At 37.6% G+C, this 17,756-nt stretch overlaps 1 protein-coding gene across 1 annotated transcript in view; it reads right to left on the bottom strand.

Moving 5' to 3' along the window:
- Positions 1-17,756, bottom strand: part of LOC137152695 (uncharacterized) — a 53,029-nt gene continuing 35,273 nt past the window's right edge. The window contains exons 5-7 of the mRNA XM_067547534.1: positions 14,815-14,972; positions 8,828-8,940; positions 1-3,216 (exon numbers count right to left, since the gene is read on the bottom strand). Coding sequence (XP_067403635.1) covers positions 2,644-3,216; positions 8,828-8,940; positions 14,815-14,972 — 844 coding nt within the window. The 3' untranslated portion in view covers positions 1-2,643. The remainder of the gene's footprint in view (positions 3,217-8,827; positions 8,941-14,814; positions 14,973-17,756) is intronic.

Genomic DNA, 17,756 nt, shown 5'->3' with positions numbered 1-17,756 from the left:
TAGATTTCACAATTTAATTTTCATACTATTGCCATAAAGCAGGATAATTCATCAGTCTCTGCAGTACATAATTACTTTCATTTTAGAAAGTGTCTCCCACCTGCCTTGCCCAAATCATAAGTGTATAATAACCACAGGTGTTTCCACTTAATTTGAATAGAAAGCACAGAGGTGAGAACAAAACCATGGATCCCCACAGCTAAACCGAAAAACATCAAATCAAACACCATCATTTGTAATAGCATATTTTCACCACAGGTCGTAGAATGTGTTTTAACATGATTGCCAAGACAAAAAGTTGAAAATTGTACATGGTAAACATTTTAAATTTTAAAAGCTGATTTGAATTGTCAAGAATAGTGGTAGCTGTTCAACCTAAAATACTATTTAACAATTTACCAAAATAAGTGCACTGTATTTCTAATAGATAAGGTTATCTACTTTCACAAGTGTCGGAATAAACCAAAAGCAGAATTAAAATTTAAATCTAAACTGTGTAATACAATTGAAAAAGCAAATATTTCAAGAATGCAAAGGATCACAGATTCAGCATACATTTGCTATGCTCCAGTGCCATCTGTCTATAAGAAGAGAATAAGTATTTTCAGGAGTAAAAAATATAGTTTGAGAATACATGTAATCCGTTTAATTTCATAATAAGATGTGTGAACATACCATTTCTCTTTTCAGTAATGAATCATTAAGAAGCTCATTGTTTTTCAATGCCTGCTTCATATTCTTCTGAAAAAGGGTTTTCCAAGAAACAAACTATGTATGTGTCTTTAATATATATTAAAGAGTTTTAAGATACCCAGAGCTTAAAACTCATGAAAAATAACCCTTTTCTTACACTTTTTTTTTGTTTTTTTTTTTAATAAAACTTTTCAACTGCATTGCTACTAGCAGTGTATGATATAATCACACTTCTGAGACACCTACTGGTAGAAGCTGTGAATGAAATAGCTAGAAATTCCAAAAGCTTGGCTCAAATTTATCTTGTATGTTACTCTACTAGCTCCCTGGAATTACACCAGGGACGACATTAGTCCCTTCTGCCTCGAGATACTGCACCTGTTCTTTACTCAGCACAGTGCATCTGACATAGAACAGTGCAAAATGGCTACTTTTAACACCAAACCTATCTTCTTCTCCAACAAATGTCCTCTTGCAGGAAATGGTGGAGAGAGTGATCAGGATGAAAATCTGGTAACAATTTGAACAGATTTTCAAAGAGCATAGTGTTAATTTGGTATATCAAACCTTGAGGCATTGAATTGCCTCAAGATTAATATTTCTATATCATGTGTGGAATTCCCAGCACTATATGCTTTTTATTTTTTCAGAAACTGTGTGCATGTTTCATTTACTGGAAAAGCATGTGTTTACTGATAAAAATAGAGCTTTTAATATGCCAAACACGACTATTTAATGACCATTCAAGGCAGGGTAGGGAAGTATAGTATTTTATAAATGTTTCTATTGTCCTTCCTCCCAACCTTTACTTTTGCCCTTTGTGATTTTTTAGTCCTAATATAAGTATAAAAGAAAGATCTTCAGAATAGCATTCCACTTGCAAATTCTGGAGCAGTTCATTTTCATGATGTTTCACCAGTTACAGCTGTTTTTCCCATTAGTGCCATCTACTGGTGTAAAATTGCCACTAGATGCTAAATCCTCCATGCTCATACAAGCTAGCAAACACTTTCTATGGGCAAAAGGTGATTGCCTTACTCATGCAAGTTCTCTCATTGATTTTAATAGGACAATTTGCATGAGAAAGACAAGCAGGATTTAGCCCAATAACTTTTTGTAACATTGAAAAAAACAAAAAATACTTCATCTCTACAAAGAAAGTAATTCTCTATTAATTCTTTACTGCATTCTTTATTAATATATATTTTACTTCAGTCTCTAATAACTCCATATCCTTGATTTAAAGGCTGCTGTGCCTCATCTCCTCCTTAAATTAAGCATCTTACAAAAACAATGTGTTATGGGTTTGGTTTGGTTTTGTTTATGCATTACTTCTTTGTGTAACACTATATTAGTTTAAAGCCAAAAAGCAAGGATTCAGTTTCTGCGTAAATTTAAAGTGAGCTATTTCTATTATTCAAGAAAAATATTTTCTCAATAAATAGCTACCACTCAAAAGAAATTTCAAACTTTATAAATTAACAATCCACCAAGTACGGGCATGAAAGCAAAAGCTGTTTGTGTAATGGCTCTTTTGGAGTCATATGAATTTACAACTTTTCAGGATCCAGTCCCACAGACATATGTCATGAGTATCTTTACATGTATCATTAGTATCAGAGTGCACATGTTTAAGGAGCTTAAGTATTTCAGGATTGGGCTTTAGGTTTACACCAAAATCTATTTTATTTAGACTGAACATTCAATCATATTTCCCATGTAGAAATCTTAGTCAACAAAAAGCAGAAGTGGGACAATTTTAGAAGAGAATTTCAATTCTAATTAAAAGTAATTCACCATCCAAATGGCATTCTGAATAATTAACATTTCTCAGTCTTTGTACAGTATCCAAATCTACTTGGATTGTACCCCAGTGGCTTTCCTTCATTGATTGGCACCACCGATAATGGTAACATCTACATCTTGCTGAGGACTGGAACAGTTTGTCCTTTATGCTGCAATGTTTAGCTGATCGGATGCCACTTCTGTTGTCTCAACTGTCTGCAAATTACCATCTGCAAGCTTTGCTTTTTCTTGTCTCTCATCCACACCCTTTAATGCATTTGAGCTTACTGGCAAGAGATCAGATACTGACTGTGAGCAGACCTCTCCATCTGCAGTGAAAGTCTTATCCTTAGCTTCAGGCTGTACATCCTTCTCATTGATTTCTGTCTCTTTGCTTGTGACTGAAGCTTCAGCAATATTTTCAGCTGGTTTGTCATCATCTTTTGCTACACATGATGCACAATTATAGCCTGCAGAAACGTCTCCAGTTTCCACCTCTGCAGCACCATTTGGAGGAACCTTGATGGCCATTTCACCCAAGTATTCGGTCTTCACTGTTTGCTCCTTATTCCCTTCTACACTGCTGGAACCTACATTAATTGAACACTCACAGTGATAGTAACCAGATTCCTGCTTCTTCTTATGCATGGCACAAAGATCAATTTGACTGAAGACCTCTGTGCCAAAAGTACAGTCTTCATACTCCTTATATAGATCCGAACTAATCTTTCTGAAGCCCTAAACATTAAGGAAGCATTTTAGCATTACATACTTAGGAAGGATTTTAGTCTTTAAATAAACTTTAAAAGTTTCATAAACATTTTAAAACTTTAATAATATAAAATCATGATATTTCCTCTCCCCCCAGTGACATGGTAACATGTTATACAATAATAAATTAAGACAAAAAGTAGATCTACTCTGTTTTTCAGTGTCAAAGTGTAATGAGATGGAGGTCATGCGTAAAATAAGATACATCATTATGTTTGATATTTTTGGCTGAGGAAAAAATATGTAATTTATTTCCAAACAGGATATTATGGGTCATTTTCATTTATTAGGGCAATAAAAAAAAAAAAAAAAAAAAAAAAAAAAAAAAGAGAAACTTGATCAAATCCAACCTCCCAATAAATTTTAAATGCTCTTTTCACTTTAGTTTTACATATTTATCAAGGAATGTTGCATCCATCACATCCACTGGGAGACTATTCCACAATCTCCATCATATTCAGGAAGGTTTCTTTATTATTCAACATAAAGTTTTCTTTGGACAATTTCATGCCATTACCACCTTGTACATAGTGAATAATTCATCTCCTTCCTTGGTGTTTACATCTTACAATGGAGAGCAAATTGTGCACTAGAGACAAGTTACAAATAGAGCTCATACAGTGTCTTTCCCCTTTATCCAGAAGCAAAGAAGTGCTAAAAAGATTCAACTTATAGTGAAAGCAAGCTTATTTCAGCAGACTGAAAGAAAGGAAAACAAAACCCACAGAAGCACCAGCTCTTAGAGAATTATTTATCACTGTTGATATCTTGGGCAGCTGAATACTACAGTAGTCACCATATATAAATGAAAATGTCATTATATGAAAACACTTCAAAGAACGAATATGTTCTCTTCAGACACATAATGACTGCCATTCCATCACAACCTAGAATTATGTTTAGTCATCTGTGTAATTTAAGAATTGTCAAAATTAAAAAACCTTTCCACCAACAGTCCACATAATTCAGACCATATTTTTGCCAGTGGAGTTATTTCAATGCAATTCTCCTTTTTAATGAATTAAGGAATCACAACGCTAGTTCCCCTTTACAGAAACTAATTAAGGGTGTTTGAAGAATTTTATAGTTAAGCTATCCCTAAAGGTTCTAATTCACTAGTAATATGCTGCCAGTATATTAACGAGGATCTCCCACAAAATTCCCTCCCCTACCCCAACCCTCCCTGCCCAAACCTATAACCAACCATGTGTGTCAGAAGTGCATGTGTTTACATAGAAGAGGAGTGAAGAATAGATGTATTGGTAAAAAGCAGAGAAATCATTCCAACCTCCCCTTCAGCCTAATGGGAAAATTTTAACAGGGCTCCTGGGAGCCCTTTGCAGCACACCAGTGAATTCCCCTGTACCAATTTTATTCAGCCCAACAGTTCTGAAAATGCTTTAAGATTTAGAGACTGCAACATATATGAAAATAAAGAATTCCTCACAATTTACATTTCTAAGTCTATTGCTAATGGTAGCTACTGTGCAGAAAAATTGCATAATCTGCAACATGGGAGCATCGTGAGAATTGTAAAAACAGTCTTAAAGTCACTTTGATACTGTACCAGGAATCAGAAAGAACGCTTCAAAATTCAACATCCTATTAAAATATTGGACATTATAGGCCAGACATTCAAAAATCTGGGGACACATATGTAAACTTGTGTGCATAGTTACCATGATTAGCAAGTTGTGAGACTTTTCCTCTGTGCATTCACTTACCAAAAATACATATGCAATCTTGATAACTGGGCATTCACCTATATTTGCAAGCAGAATTCATATTTTTGTGTACACAATAGCATGGACAGACTTCTGAGTATCTGTATTAAAAATAATTTTGTGGTATTATGTAGCCTATGCCTGCTTAGTGTGGCACTCTGTCCCCCTCTAGTGGTACCTCGTCCAACTAGAGATTGATGGGTCTACTACAGCTTGGGCTAAGAGCCATGTGGCTTTTATGCAGTAGAGGATCTCATGCAGTAGAGGATCATGCATTCCCAGTGACGACCAGGGTCTGTTGGCATTACAACTGTATTTGAGAAATGTGATCATGTTATTAAAGATGGTCTTCATGCATACCCAATAGGGGCAGAGTTAAGGTTGAAAGTGCAATCTCAAGCTGTGTGTCTTCTGACTGTTAAATGTTTGGCCCTGAATTAATGTTTTCTTATCACTTCTTTTATAAAAATTCAGGCTCAGTCTACACTAGGAACTTATGTCGGTATAACTAGGTTGCTCAGGGGTTTGGGTTTTCCACACCTGAGTGACGTAGTTATATTGACCTAACCCTCAGCATAAATAGCACTATGTCGATGAAAGAGCTTCTCAGGGAGGTGGGGCACCTACACTGACAGGAGACACTATCTCATCAGCATAGGTAGCGTCTTCATTAAGCACTATAGCGGCACCACTGCAGAACTGTCAGTGCACACAGATATACTGGGGCATATTCTTCACTGCTGTACATCTTGTGAATCCACTTAAACCTTTACAAAGTGGGTTTGAAATTCTACCAAGTCAGACTGGTAGCACTTTACATAAACCTTGCTCACATGTCAATGACTACATAAGGTGCAAGGCATTGAGGAATGAGACCCACCATGATGGGGGCTCTCTCTGGATTGCTCAATATATGCTGGATTATGTTTTAAATCAATAGCAAGACCCATTGGCTTGAACAGAAATCACACCAGGCTTTAACATATGAGATGTCCCATTTGATTAATTTCCCATAGATGGTTAAAGGGCCTGTGGTGAGAAAATGAGATGTATCCTCGTAATTTATATTAGCACAAAGATGCTGCCAGTCTAACTTGCTCATTTGGTAGGTAGCTGAGTTGAATAGCATGCAGCCAACACACCCATCCTGCTCCTACAGTCTTTAGTTACATGATAACATACTATTTCCACAAAGACAATGGGTAGTGCTCACAAAAGTGTTTAATTGAAATAGGATGAAAAGTTAATCTTTTCTAAGTGACAAAGCCTTTGACAACTATCCAGGCCACACATCTTCCTTGCTACTGGTAATATAAAATATTCTCAGTACATAAGTAGACAAAAGACAGACAAGGCTGTAATTATTTTCCATAAGAAGCACTCAAGATGCATTCAGTATAATGATGGAGTTTATTATATGAAAAAATGTAATTATAACCAGTAGATGGCATCATAATAGCTAAAATAATATTTCCTTTATTTCTTGATTTTGGTATATATAAAGGTTGATTTCTTTCCTTCAGTTGCTAGTAATGGATCAATTCAAGATATTCCTTTCTTTGTCCCTTCTTTACCATTATATTTTCACTCAAAGTTTCTAAAGTCAAGTTAATCGTTAATATTCTCTTTCTCAGTTTACATGTCAGAGATCTTTCACATATATAGGCCCTGTTCCTCCAATTTGATCTGCCTGAGGAAATCCTATGCCCTTGCAGAGCCTTATTGACTTCATTGGGACTACGTATAGGCATAAAGAAATGGCGATCAGTTCTCCATGTCCACTGATGGTAGGACAAGTAGTAATGGGCTTAAGCTGCAGCAAGGAAAATTTAGGTTAGATATTAAGAAAAGCTTTTTAACTATAAGAGTAATTAAGCAATGGAATAGGCTTCCACCAGGGGTTGTGGAATCTCCACCATTGTAGGTAATTAAGAACAGGTTAGACAAACACCTGTCAGGGATGGTCTAGGTTTACTTGGTCCAGCCTCAGCGCAGGGGGCTGGACTTCATGATTTCTTGAGGTTCCCCTCAAGTCCTACATTTCTATGGTTCTATAACAGCAGGACTGAACTGAAGCAATCATAGTTCCTAGGTACATCCCACAAGGTGTCTCCATGGCGAGACCCTGGTGTCATGGCTCCATTCTTCTTTGGTTTCAGAGTTATGGTGAATGCAGCAGTTCACACCTCTTGGAGCTGTTGTGTTTAAGGCTTTTTGCAGACTCAGATGGGCAACAATTGCACTCTGGTCACATTTTCAAGCTTTCCTTTGAATCCATGAGACCGGGAACATTTTTATAAATGAAATCTGAAATTCTGATCTTAGCCTGTAAGGAGATCGGATGCTAAAACACGGACCTATCATGACTATGTCTTAGACTGAATAAGGGACCATCCACATAGATCAGATTATAGGATCAGGGCCTTAGGTCTGTGTCCTACTCAGGGGCATGTACAAGGGAGGGCGCAAGTAGGGGCATGGGCTCCCCCAATCGGTGGGGGCACAGAACTCCTCCGCCCCTGTGCCCGTTGCAGGAGCTAACAGCTCCTCCCTGGTCAAAAGCAGTCAAATCTTTATATCTGTGCATGCCCCTGGTCCTACAACATACTGAACACCCTTATCTCTTCTCAGAAAGTGTTCAGCACCTTAGGGGATTAGACCCTTAATTGGCTTTCAAAAAACATTCATCCTATTAATCTTGCAGACAGAAAAAAATGCATTACTACAGGAATTCCAGTGTTGCTCTTTAAAACACAAGTGGACACACTACTGTTCACAACTGCCAAATTAAAAACTCTATTTCCAGTAGACTGTTAAAAAGAAAATCTTGAGGAATTCCTGCTCAAAAGGTGACAACTATCTAGAAAATTATATTGTACGCAGTGTTAAATTACTGAACACTAACCTTTTACAATGACAAATATAGTCAGTAGAATCCATTTCTCTGTTTTAAAGCTAACCTTGCTGATAAGCAAATTTCACAGTTTTGGGACAAAAGTCAATTATAATGATATTCTTTTTTTCTTTTGTATTAGACATCGATAGTGCCTGTATTTGTATAATTCCTCATAGACAATTTAAAAAAAAACAAATTGTCTGGCAGCTGTAACCATCTGCTCTAACTTCTGATATTTTCTATCTAGCCTTGATAGCATCTCAGACAAAAGGCAAATAATAAGTCAATCTGATGTATCTGATGCTCACAAATACAAGGTCACTTTCTTCTGCTTTTATAGCATGTTCGGTTTTCTTTGTGCATGTACTTTTAGTGTATTAGTTTGGGATTATATTGACCTCATAAATATGAAAGCTATTCCTGGGAACTAGCAGGACAATATTCCATTGGAGAAAGAATAAACTAATCACAGAGTTATTTTTCATTTTAATTGTAAGTGATAAAAACAGCCAAATCCCAGACCATGCTGCAGTAAAGGTTAGCTTGGCATATCACATATTTATATTGTAAAAGAAACCAGCAGTCTGGCTTCCAGTGTGTCATTACTCTTATTCCAGACAAATATTGTACACAAGTCATCCTGCTGATACAGAAGCAGTTTATACAGTGATATTGACTATGGCAGCAAAAGCAAACTATGCCTTCTACAAACTACAGCCTTACTCAATAAAGGAAGGACCGACTGTCTCTCTCTCTGTGTGTGTGTTGGGCATGAACATAAATACATCCAAAATTATTCCCTTTTGACCACTCGTCAAAACAGCATTGTCAGATTTAGGAAATTATGTATTTCATGAGTTACAGCGAAGACCATTTTTGCAGAGCAGTCATTAAAAACCTCTGCAGGAAAAGCTTTAAAAAACAGCCAACTGGGAAGAATTTAAATCAGCTTAATTACCTTCCTTCTCAAAGCAGGTACTTTGGATAGCTTCAGAAAAGTAAGGTGTGGTTTGAAGTCCTTACTCCCTGTAATATCGAGACCCATTTCATTGAAAGATCGCTCCACAGCTTCTGGTAAACAAGTGAGTGAAAAAAGATCATTATCTACAGGAGAGAGAGTCAAAGATCATCATTTTCTTAAATGAAACACAACATATGGCCATGGCTAGCTAAACTGCCATGGTTTACATTTCTTCATTTGCCTCAACATTCAAAATAAAAGTGAAATGTAAAACTAGAAACAGGCCTGAGATAAAAAGCTCAGCTCTACATCCAAGTTTCCCTTATGTTCAAGAGTTTGGAAATAGGATACTTCTCTTTGCATGGCCTTCCCATAAGCAGAGTTCAAACAAGTGTACGTTCATGTCAACCCCACAAGAAACAGCATGCAATACCAGCAGCTTCAAGTGCAGGAAGGAATGAGGTGGTTGGTTACACACTCCCATGCAGAGCAAGAGGGCGAGATAGAAGCTTGAAATGGAGGCATGGGAGGGGGGGGGGGAGCCAAAAATGGACAAGATTACCCATAGTGGCAAAAAAGAGTTGTGAATGAGAAGTAAATATTACATTTAGAACAGGGCAATAAAGGAAAGTCAGTTTATACCCTTATGCTTGATAGACCCTTTTCCAGCTAATGAATGCTCAGTGATATGAAATGCTCATGTTTCCTACTGTATGGTGAAGTTGTTTCGTTCTGAGCTGCTTTGCTAATGATAAAAAGTGTCTATTTGTACTGGAAGGTGACTTTACCTTCGGCTCCATGTCTATTCAGAAGATCAAGTCAAAGAAAATTGCTTTGATACCTTTTTTATAGGTTATTTACAAAAGAAACAAATAGGTGTTTTATTTCCCAATTAAATATATTGAATGGGGGCGCCGTAATTTACTTTCTTTCAACCTGGTCAATTAAACAATGTCATTTAAACACATTTGGCAGAGAGCACATATTCTTCCTGGGCAAAAAAAATAAGCAAAACTGCTAAGGAATTATGTTGAACGTAGAGTGGTTTTATTAACAAAATTCCAAAAACACTAAATGAATTCCGGTCCCAGCCTCTTCCTCTGGCTGAGTTAATTCTAAGGTTTCTTTTCCCGGACCACATCTCCTGTCAGAGTGTTGTCCCCACTTCCTTTGTATTCATGGCGTACTCTGAAGAGCCACACCTGCCCAATAAATCAGAAGAAGTAACATGCATCTACCTGCAGGGCTCCAACACCTGCTAACAGTGATGTAACAGGAGCCCCTCTCTTATACTTATCTTTTTCTCTGGCTAGGCACAATGTTTACTTTATGTACACTGTGCTATACAACACATGTCTGACAAGTGCATGGATTGCATTTACCCATCTCCCATTTTCTGTCCCCATCTGCGTTCACCACACTGCCCAAACAGTTTAGTAGTCATGTGTGTGCTAGGTACTGCTTGCAAAAAAGAAGCTGCCCCCTGCCTTTAGGCATCTCATTTGATTAAATGTCAGTGTCAAGTCCTTAGCTTCAGGCTTAGAAAACTGATGTGTTAAGTGTCCCAGCCTCCATAAGGAATTTCTTCTCTGGTTGCTGCCCTCCCTCCCCCACCTCAACGTCTGGGCTCCCTGCAAACATAATATCTCTATGTTCTGGAGTCAGAACATACCTCAAGTGTCTCCAGTCAAAGGACTGTTCCTTGTGCTGTGTGTCAAGTCTTTCCCACTTTCCTTCCTTTTTCCTCACTAGTGCTGATCAGTATTTAATTTTATTGTTATAAAACCTCTTGTTCTCTCATTGCTTAGTCTTCCTTTGCCTCTAAAGATTCTTATTCCCAAACCATACAGCTAAGACGTAAGGAGTGGCTGGGCAAGCACTCCCAGTGTGAACAGACACAAGTGCAAGTGACTATGCAGGATTATGCTCACTGAAGTCCCTCTTCAAACATTCATATAAACAAAACCTATTTTTCAAGATATACACATGGAAGTAAACAAGTGACCATGAAACGTTCCCCAACTGAAGCGCAAATTGTGAACATGTTTGTAAATGGTTTCCTCCACTATTCACCCAACCACCCATACCAGTCCTTTCACCTTTGGATTGCTACGGATCTGAAAGTCATTATTATGGCAATTCAGTGGCTTATGGGTTGGGTTTCATGTGTCTACGTCACAAAAGGGCTCATCATGACTGATCACCCTGTTGCTAGTTTCATCATAAAGATCAATAACTGAATATTGAGACTGAGGCCTAGTCTATACTACAGAGTTAGGTTGATGTAAAGTAGCTTACATCGCCCTAACTCTGTAAGCATCTACAGTACAATGCTGCTTCTGACAATGTAAGTCGCCTGCTACAGCAACCTAATAATGGCACCTCCCCGAGAGGGCATGGTGCTTAGATCGATTTAGTTAGGTTGACAGTATCAGCGTAGACACTGTATTGATTGTTCTGGCTGTCAGCACCTGGCAGCTGACAGCCTGGAGCCCCACTGCCCCAGGCTGACAAGTCTGGCCTGATCTATCACCTGTTAAGTCTTCTAACATTGAATTTCATGAGCAGTAGATTCAATTTAAAAGCATGTCATTAAATCATAGGTGGATTCCACTTCTGGGGAATACTCTAAAGAAGGTTTCTGGCAAATTTAGACAACTGCACCTAAGCTCCTTTGAAGAAGTCAGTAATTACAGAACCTTAGCTCTGCTCACTTTTATATTCCCTTGATGCGTGGAGGAGAATTATAAACTTGTTGTAAGTAGTGGCTTATTCTTGACAAAAAATGAACACTTTCTAATTTACTGCCAATTAATCTTTATAGTTTCACTCCTAAGTATTACGAATTACTTGTAAAGTGTGGACAGAACAAGTACCAGTGATTTAAATTTCCTTAATAGAGCCAGAGGTCTATGATTACTGATTTTTAGGGCATCAAATTTCATGTCAGGAGTCAGAGTAATGCCTCTCTAGAGACCAGCTCCAGCATATTAGAACCAGCGCAGGTTAAAACAAATAGGAAAAGGATTTGTGAAATTTTATTCCTGTATTTTGGAACTCCAATAAATTGCATTGAAAGTACAAAATGAAAAAACGTTGACCAACTCCAATGAAAACATTATTGACAAAGCCATGCAGAGTCAATAAGGGCACATTGAAGCAGATGTAGCTGGTAATAAGTCACTTATACTTCGCTTGTGTAACCATTCCCACAGAGCGGGTTTTCCCTCATGCATCCTGACCACATCCAAAAAAGCAATGCATTTTTTTAAATGAGCATGACCATGCAACGAAGCGAGGATGTTGCTTTTCATCTCTACTGCAAATTGACCAATTGTTCTACATCAGAGGTAGTCTAACCAACTTGGAAGGCATTTGTTCGGATGTTTTTGAAAGAGGATATTTTTATGCATATTTTCAAGGTTCATTATGTGCCAGATGATCAAAATTATGGATAAAGGAGAATAAAAGCCATGGAATATTACATTTCTTGAGTATTTTCTCAGTAGCAAGAGCACTGATAACTGAGTGAACAGCACAAAAACTGGCAGGCTGTCTCATGGTCGGACAATTTTGAAGTAGTTCAGGCAATCAATGTGCAATCAGTTATTAAAAAAAATCAAGCACTGAAAGCACATGCCTGGGGTTTGCAATCAAAATTATTCCTTTTTCAATGGGGTGGGGGAAGGGTTCATCTCCCTGGGACTAGGTGCCAAATTTCCAGAGTCCCTGAAGATGCTAAGTTATCAAGGCAAGGGATATGTAAACGCAATATTTTAGTCATTCTGTAAGCCATTATAATCCCGCTGTCATGAAAAGTGGAAAGGGTGCACAAAATGTTCATGTGAAACAGACCAAATTTAGCACATTTTTGCCTGTGCTAGAATTATAAGATAAAGGTTGATCTTGTGTAGCAGGATGGATTGGCACTAAATATAATACTGACTGCAAAAAATAATTTATGGAGGATTTGGGGCAAGGAAAAGGCAGTCAAAGGAATGAATGCTCTTCTGGATAGCTGATGTAAGAGGGAGGCGGCCATTTTTGGCACACTTATTTTTGGCTTTTGTATTTTGAAATACACAGGATCAGAGAGTTAGTCATTCCTTTGGAAAAGAAGAGGGGAGGAACAGACTGTTACATAGGCTCTGACCTCAGGTAACCCTCTCCCAAATACATATTTATTCATCTAAAACAGACCAGAAGGGCATGTATGTTAGGGAAACATTGCAGTGTCCCTTTTTCAGAAGTTTTCACACATGTGCGCTCTGTGCTCTGGGGAAGCAAAGGAGCATGAATTTAGAGGGTGTCCAGATTGGTGGATGATTACGTAAAAGGGGCACATGATGAGGATTCATTTAACCCCAATCAGGATAATTTTGTCAGAGACAAATGTGCCAGAAGTGCATCAAAAAAGAAACAGTTGGGTATAGTGTAATTTGCTCAAGCTCTAATCCAAATGAGTGAGGACAGTGTCAGACTATTTTTAACAAAAGCACAGCTGGTTTGGTTGAAAGTTATCCTCTGCATTAGATGTAAATAATCAAGGAAGATGAAGGCTACAGAGTAAGGCAAAAGGTAACAGGAAAGTAAAGTGGCTTATTTCATTCAGCAGAACTGCTTAGAGACAGAAGCAGGACTGCTTAAGAGATACAGGCATCTCCCACTCCAATGCAATATTATCTGCTTATTTCACAGAGAAGAGAAAAATAAATTAAAAGGAAAAGCAGAATTGCTATAATCCAAGATTTCAGAATGTCAAAAGGAGCAAGGGAAAACCATGTGCCCTGAAGGAAATATCATAATAATGAATGTACTTTCTAGCTCACTTGGTTGGTAAAACCAAGCAGAACTTGGCAAAGGACAATTACTGACATCTGATTTTAGTGGATTCATTCTTTACTAACTGGAATTTTATTTCCCTCCTAAATGGGGAATATTTTGACAGAAATGGTATTTGAGCATGTGGATTAATTCTGTGTTGTACACATTAAGAAACATTTGTTGGAAGAAACTATTTTTGCTAAGTATGAAGTTGGCAAAAATAAAAATAAAAGAATGCCATCGTATGTTGATTATTTCTACTTTGTTAGAATTGGGAACCCAGGAAACTTAGACTAGGCTCTGCACCGCAGGCTAAAATAGCTCTTGTCTTAAGTTTCCAAGAGTGCTAAACCATTCTGAATTTAGCAAATGATGTGGTTTAAGTACATCATATTCCATCCCTGAAAAAGAAGATTTCATATATTTTAACTACTAGTTTATAAATTAATTTCTAGCCAACTTCTTTAGAAAGAAAAATGTATTAAAATATGGACATTGTGTATGATATACTGTTAAACAAGGTACTATTTATATTATACTTCTAAAGCACCTACATTCCAAAGGACCATAAAAGTGTTTTACAAACTTCACCCATACACAACCACTGAAATACAACCACCTAACGGATGGTAGCAGACAGGTGAACAACCCTAACAAGCATGCTGCACAATTTAGAGAGGAAATGGTGGTGAACTCCATTGAGGCAACCATTCACTCTTAAAAAGAACTGTCAGAGGATGCTTAAGGTATATTAGAGAGGATAGGACTTCCATTTTTAAGGTCTTATCTTAACAACCCACACATAACAGAGCAGTGTGATTCAAAAGTCACAAGAGGCAGGAGAATGGTCTTCTGTTCCGTGCTCTGCTGTGGATTTGCTGTGTGACCTTGAAAAGTGAACTTTTCTGTGCCTCAGTTTTCCCATATTATTGAATTGCATAGAACTCCGTCCATCCATCCATCCATTTCTAAGCCATCTAGATATTCCAAACTTTATGCTTAGACTATGAAAATAAGCTTCTACAGGGTACATTTCTCCATCCACCTCCTGAAGAAATATTACGCATAGAAGTCACAACCACCCTGATCCTTTAAAATGGTTTAAAAACCATCTCAAAACAGTTACTTTACACAAAGAGTAAATCTGTTTAGCTACTCACCTGCAATTTTGTTTAGCATTTGCTGCTCATCATCTGACATTTTCACATATATCACTTGGTTGTTAAATTGCCCAATCCCATGAAATGTCATGTTAAAGAGTTTACCCTGCAAAATGGCTTCCACTTTAGCTTTGGTCTGCTCCAGTGCCAAAACAGCCCTTAAATAAATAAATAAATAAAAATCCACACTCAAAAAGGGTGATCACTTGACGGCTAAATAATCATTTAACAGTATGACAGAGATATGATGGAGTGTTTTGATACATTGATTTTGGGCAAGGAGGTCATCCTGCACTGTTGCATGGAGGCATGAAAGCAGAACATATTTTCACTGCAAGTTTGGATACAATCTCTTAGCTTACAACTAGGAGACGTGCAAGTGTTTTACGTAGCCTGTGATACATTAGAGAATATATGGCTTCTTCAAGTATTTACTGATTGACTCATTAAAAAAAATTGCCTGATGTCATTGCTAGTGCTTCATAGCGATCAAGTTATTAATATGGAAAACCTATGCTAAGTTGCTGCTCAAGATCTGCAAACCCACAAAAGCATGAACTTGGACTTTTTATGATGTGAAGGTAGATCCATACTGTTAAATAGTTTTGAATTAGTCTGTTTTCTTTCTTTATTTCATTTGTTAAACGAAAACGAATCCATTATCCCAGATGAAGTGCATTTATTGGATCATTGACCCAATAAACTACAAATCCAGGAAGGCATTCTTAAAGCTGCTACAACATCAGATTAGTGCAAATGTGGGAGCTTCACACCCTGATTCAGTAAGATATTAAAGCAGGTATCTACCTAAGCACTAGTAGCTCCATCAAAGTTAGATTACTCATATGCTTAAAGTTTCACACATGCCTAAATACCTTGCTAAATCAGGATCTTAGGTTTTTCAGTGCATTAATACATAGTTTAGATGATGCATCTTTATAATAGGCTTTTTATGTTATTTTGGAGGGATTTCCATAAATTAGATGCAAGCTACTGGATCACTGTGTGTTAAAAATTCCCTTCTCTGTGCATGGAATCAAAGCTGTAAAGAATCATGCTTTTAGCTTTGGTGGTCCCTGGTTCACTTCATGGTGTGTCAGACAAGATAACTACCATGATGTAAGTATATATGTTTTAAGGGGCATTTAATTATTGTGACTTATTATGGTTCCATTTAATGTTACGGAACACTGATCCATATGCAATTGACAAATTTGATTTTATTTAATAAAAAAATAGTAAAGTAATGTTATACAAAGTAGGACAAGCTATGTAATCCACTGTGTTGTGAGCAAGTATTGTACACACTAATCGCATTAGGAAAGCATTTTCTGAGCCTATATAAAGGCCACTTATTATTTTATGAATTCCAAAAGCTACTAATCCATACCATGGACAAACAGTCTTCAATATTACATGAAGCCTATTTTTCCAGTTATAATGGTGTATGAGCTGCTTCTCTATGGTCATTAGGACTCTGTAGATCTTTTACAGTGGAGCAGCAAAAGCCCTTTGCAGAACATTCTGCACCCTCATCAACCACCAGCATTGCAATGACTCATCATTCAGATTAGATGATGCTGTTCTCCAAATTAGCAATACAATAGGATTTGCTAGAGGTATTTTTGCAGAGCAAGATACTTCCTATCCCAAGGGCTGGGTTTGTTGCTTCAAACATATTGTTAGCATGAGGAGTGAGATACTTGACCTAGCAAATGAAACGATCATCCATGTGACTAGTGCAGAAGGAATTGAGCCTGTTTAGTACATCTTTATAGACAAACAGAAAAAGGATGGAAAGAACTTGGCAAAAAAAAGATATGCTTTTCAATAGCTACTCGTGTTATTATATTACAGGCATGTGTCCATTATTTTTTAAAGTTCATTAGTACTACTTAGTTCCCATCACCTCTGTAATTGTCTGATTCATATTCGGATTACCTCTTTCCACCGTCCTTTTATCTTCTTGGCAAATAGCCTGCCCTGATAGCAGCAATGACAGGAACTTATTACTGAAATACACTATATAATCTATTTCTTTGGGGAACAAACTCACAGAAGAGCACTCACATCCTCTCTCCAACCCCACAAAAAAAGCAATACCAATAAAGAAGCCCATTGCAGACAGATGTATGATGTGCTTTTGGGTCTGATGCATCTGGGAGATAGATAAAAAGACTACTAGGCTCAATCTAAACAGACAAAAAAGACAGGTGTGACACAGAAGCCCATTTGTGATTCACTACTCTGTGCCAACAGCTCATCAAGCCTGACATACAACACCTAAAAGCTATCATAGAATCAGAGTTGAAAGGGACCTCAGGAGGTCATCTAGTCTAACCCCCTGCTCAGAGCAGGACTAACCTCCGCTAAATGATCCCAGCGAGGGTTTTGTCAAGCCACAGCTTAAAAACCTCTAAAGATGGATATTCCACCATCTCCCTAGGTAACCCATTCCAGTGCTTCACCACCCTCCTAGTGAAAAACTTTTTCGTAATGTCCAACCTAGACCTCCCCCCCTGCAACTTGAGACCGTTGCTCCTTGTTCTGTCATCTGCCACCAGTGAGAACAGCCTAGCTCCATCCTCCCTGTACCTAAAAGATGGCATGTAAGATCTCATTGGAAAACTAATAATTCATTGACCATTAATATTCTTGCATGATGTATGCAGAAGGTGGGTAAAAGAGTTATGAATACGTGCTAGAATTATGTTCTCAAAATGTGCTTGGCAAGCAATGGAGTAAACCCAGTCTGCCCTACAAAAAGGAATGTGTATTTTTTTTGTTTGTCATCAGGCAGTGACAATGAGGTTCTATTTACATATCAGGTAAACAAAGCTATTAAGTTGGGGAGAAGGCAGCATGGCATCTACTCTCCAGCAGGAGAGAGAAACTTTATCTGGGCTATAAAGATAGGGGAATGAACCTCAAATGATAAGCAA

This window comes from Emydura macquarii, unplaced genomic scaffold, assembly GCF_026122565.2.
Source record: "Emydura macquarii macquarii isolate MOO-44397 ecotype Brisbane River unplaced genomic scaffold, CSIRO-AGI_Emac_v2 contig_212, whole genome shotgun sequence".
In the NCBI taxonomy this organism is placed as follows: Eukaryota; Metazoa; Chordata; order Testudines; family Chelidae; genus Emydura; species Emydura macquarii.
The sequence above is the reverse complement of the archived record's forward strand: the minus strand, read 5'-3'. Positions and strand labels throughout refer to the sequence as shown.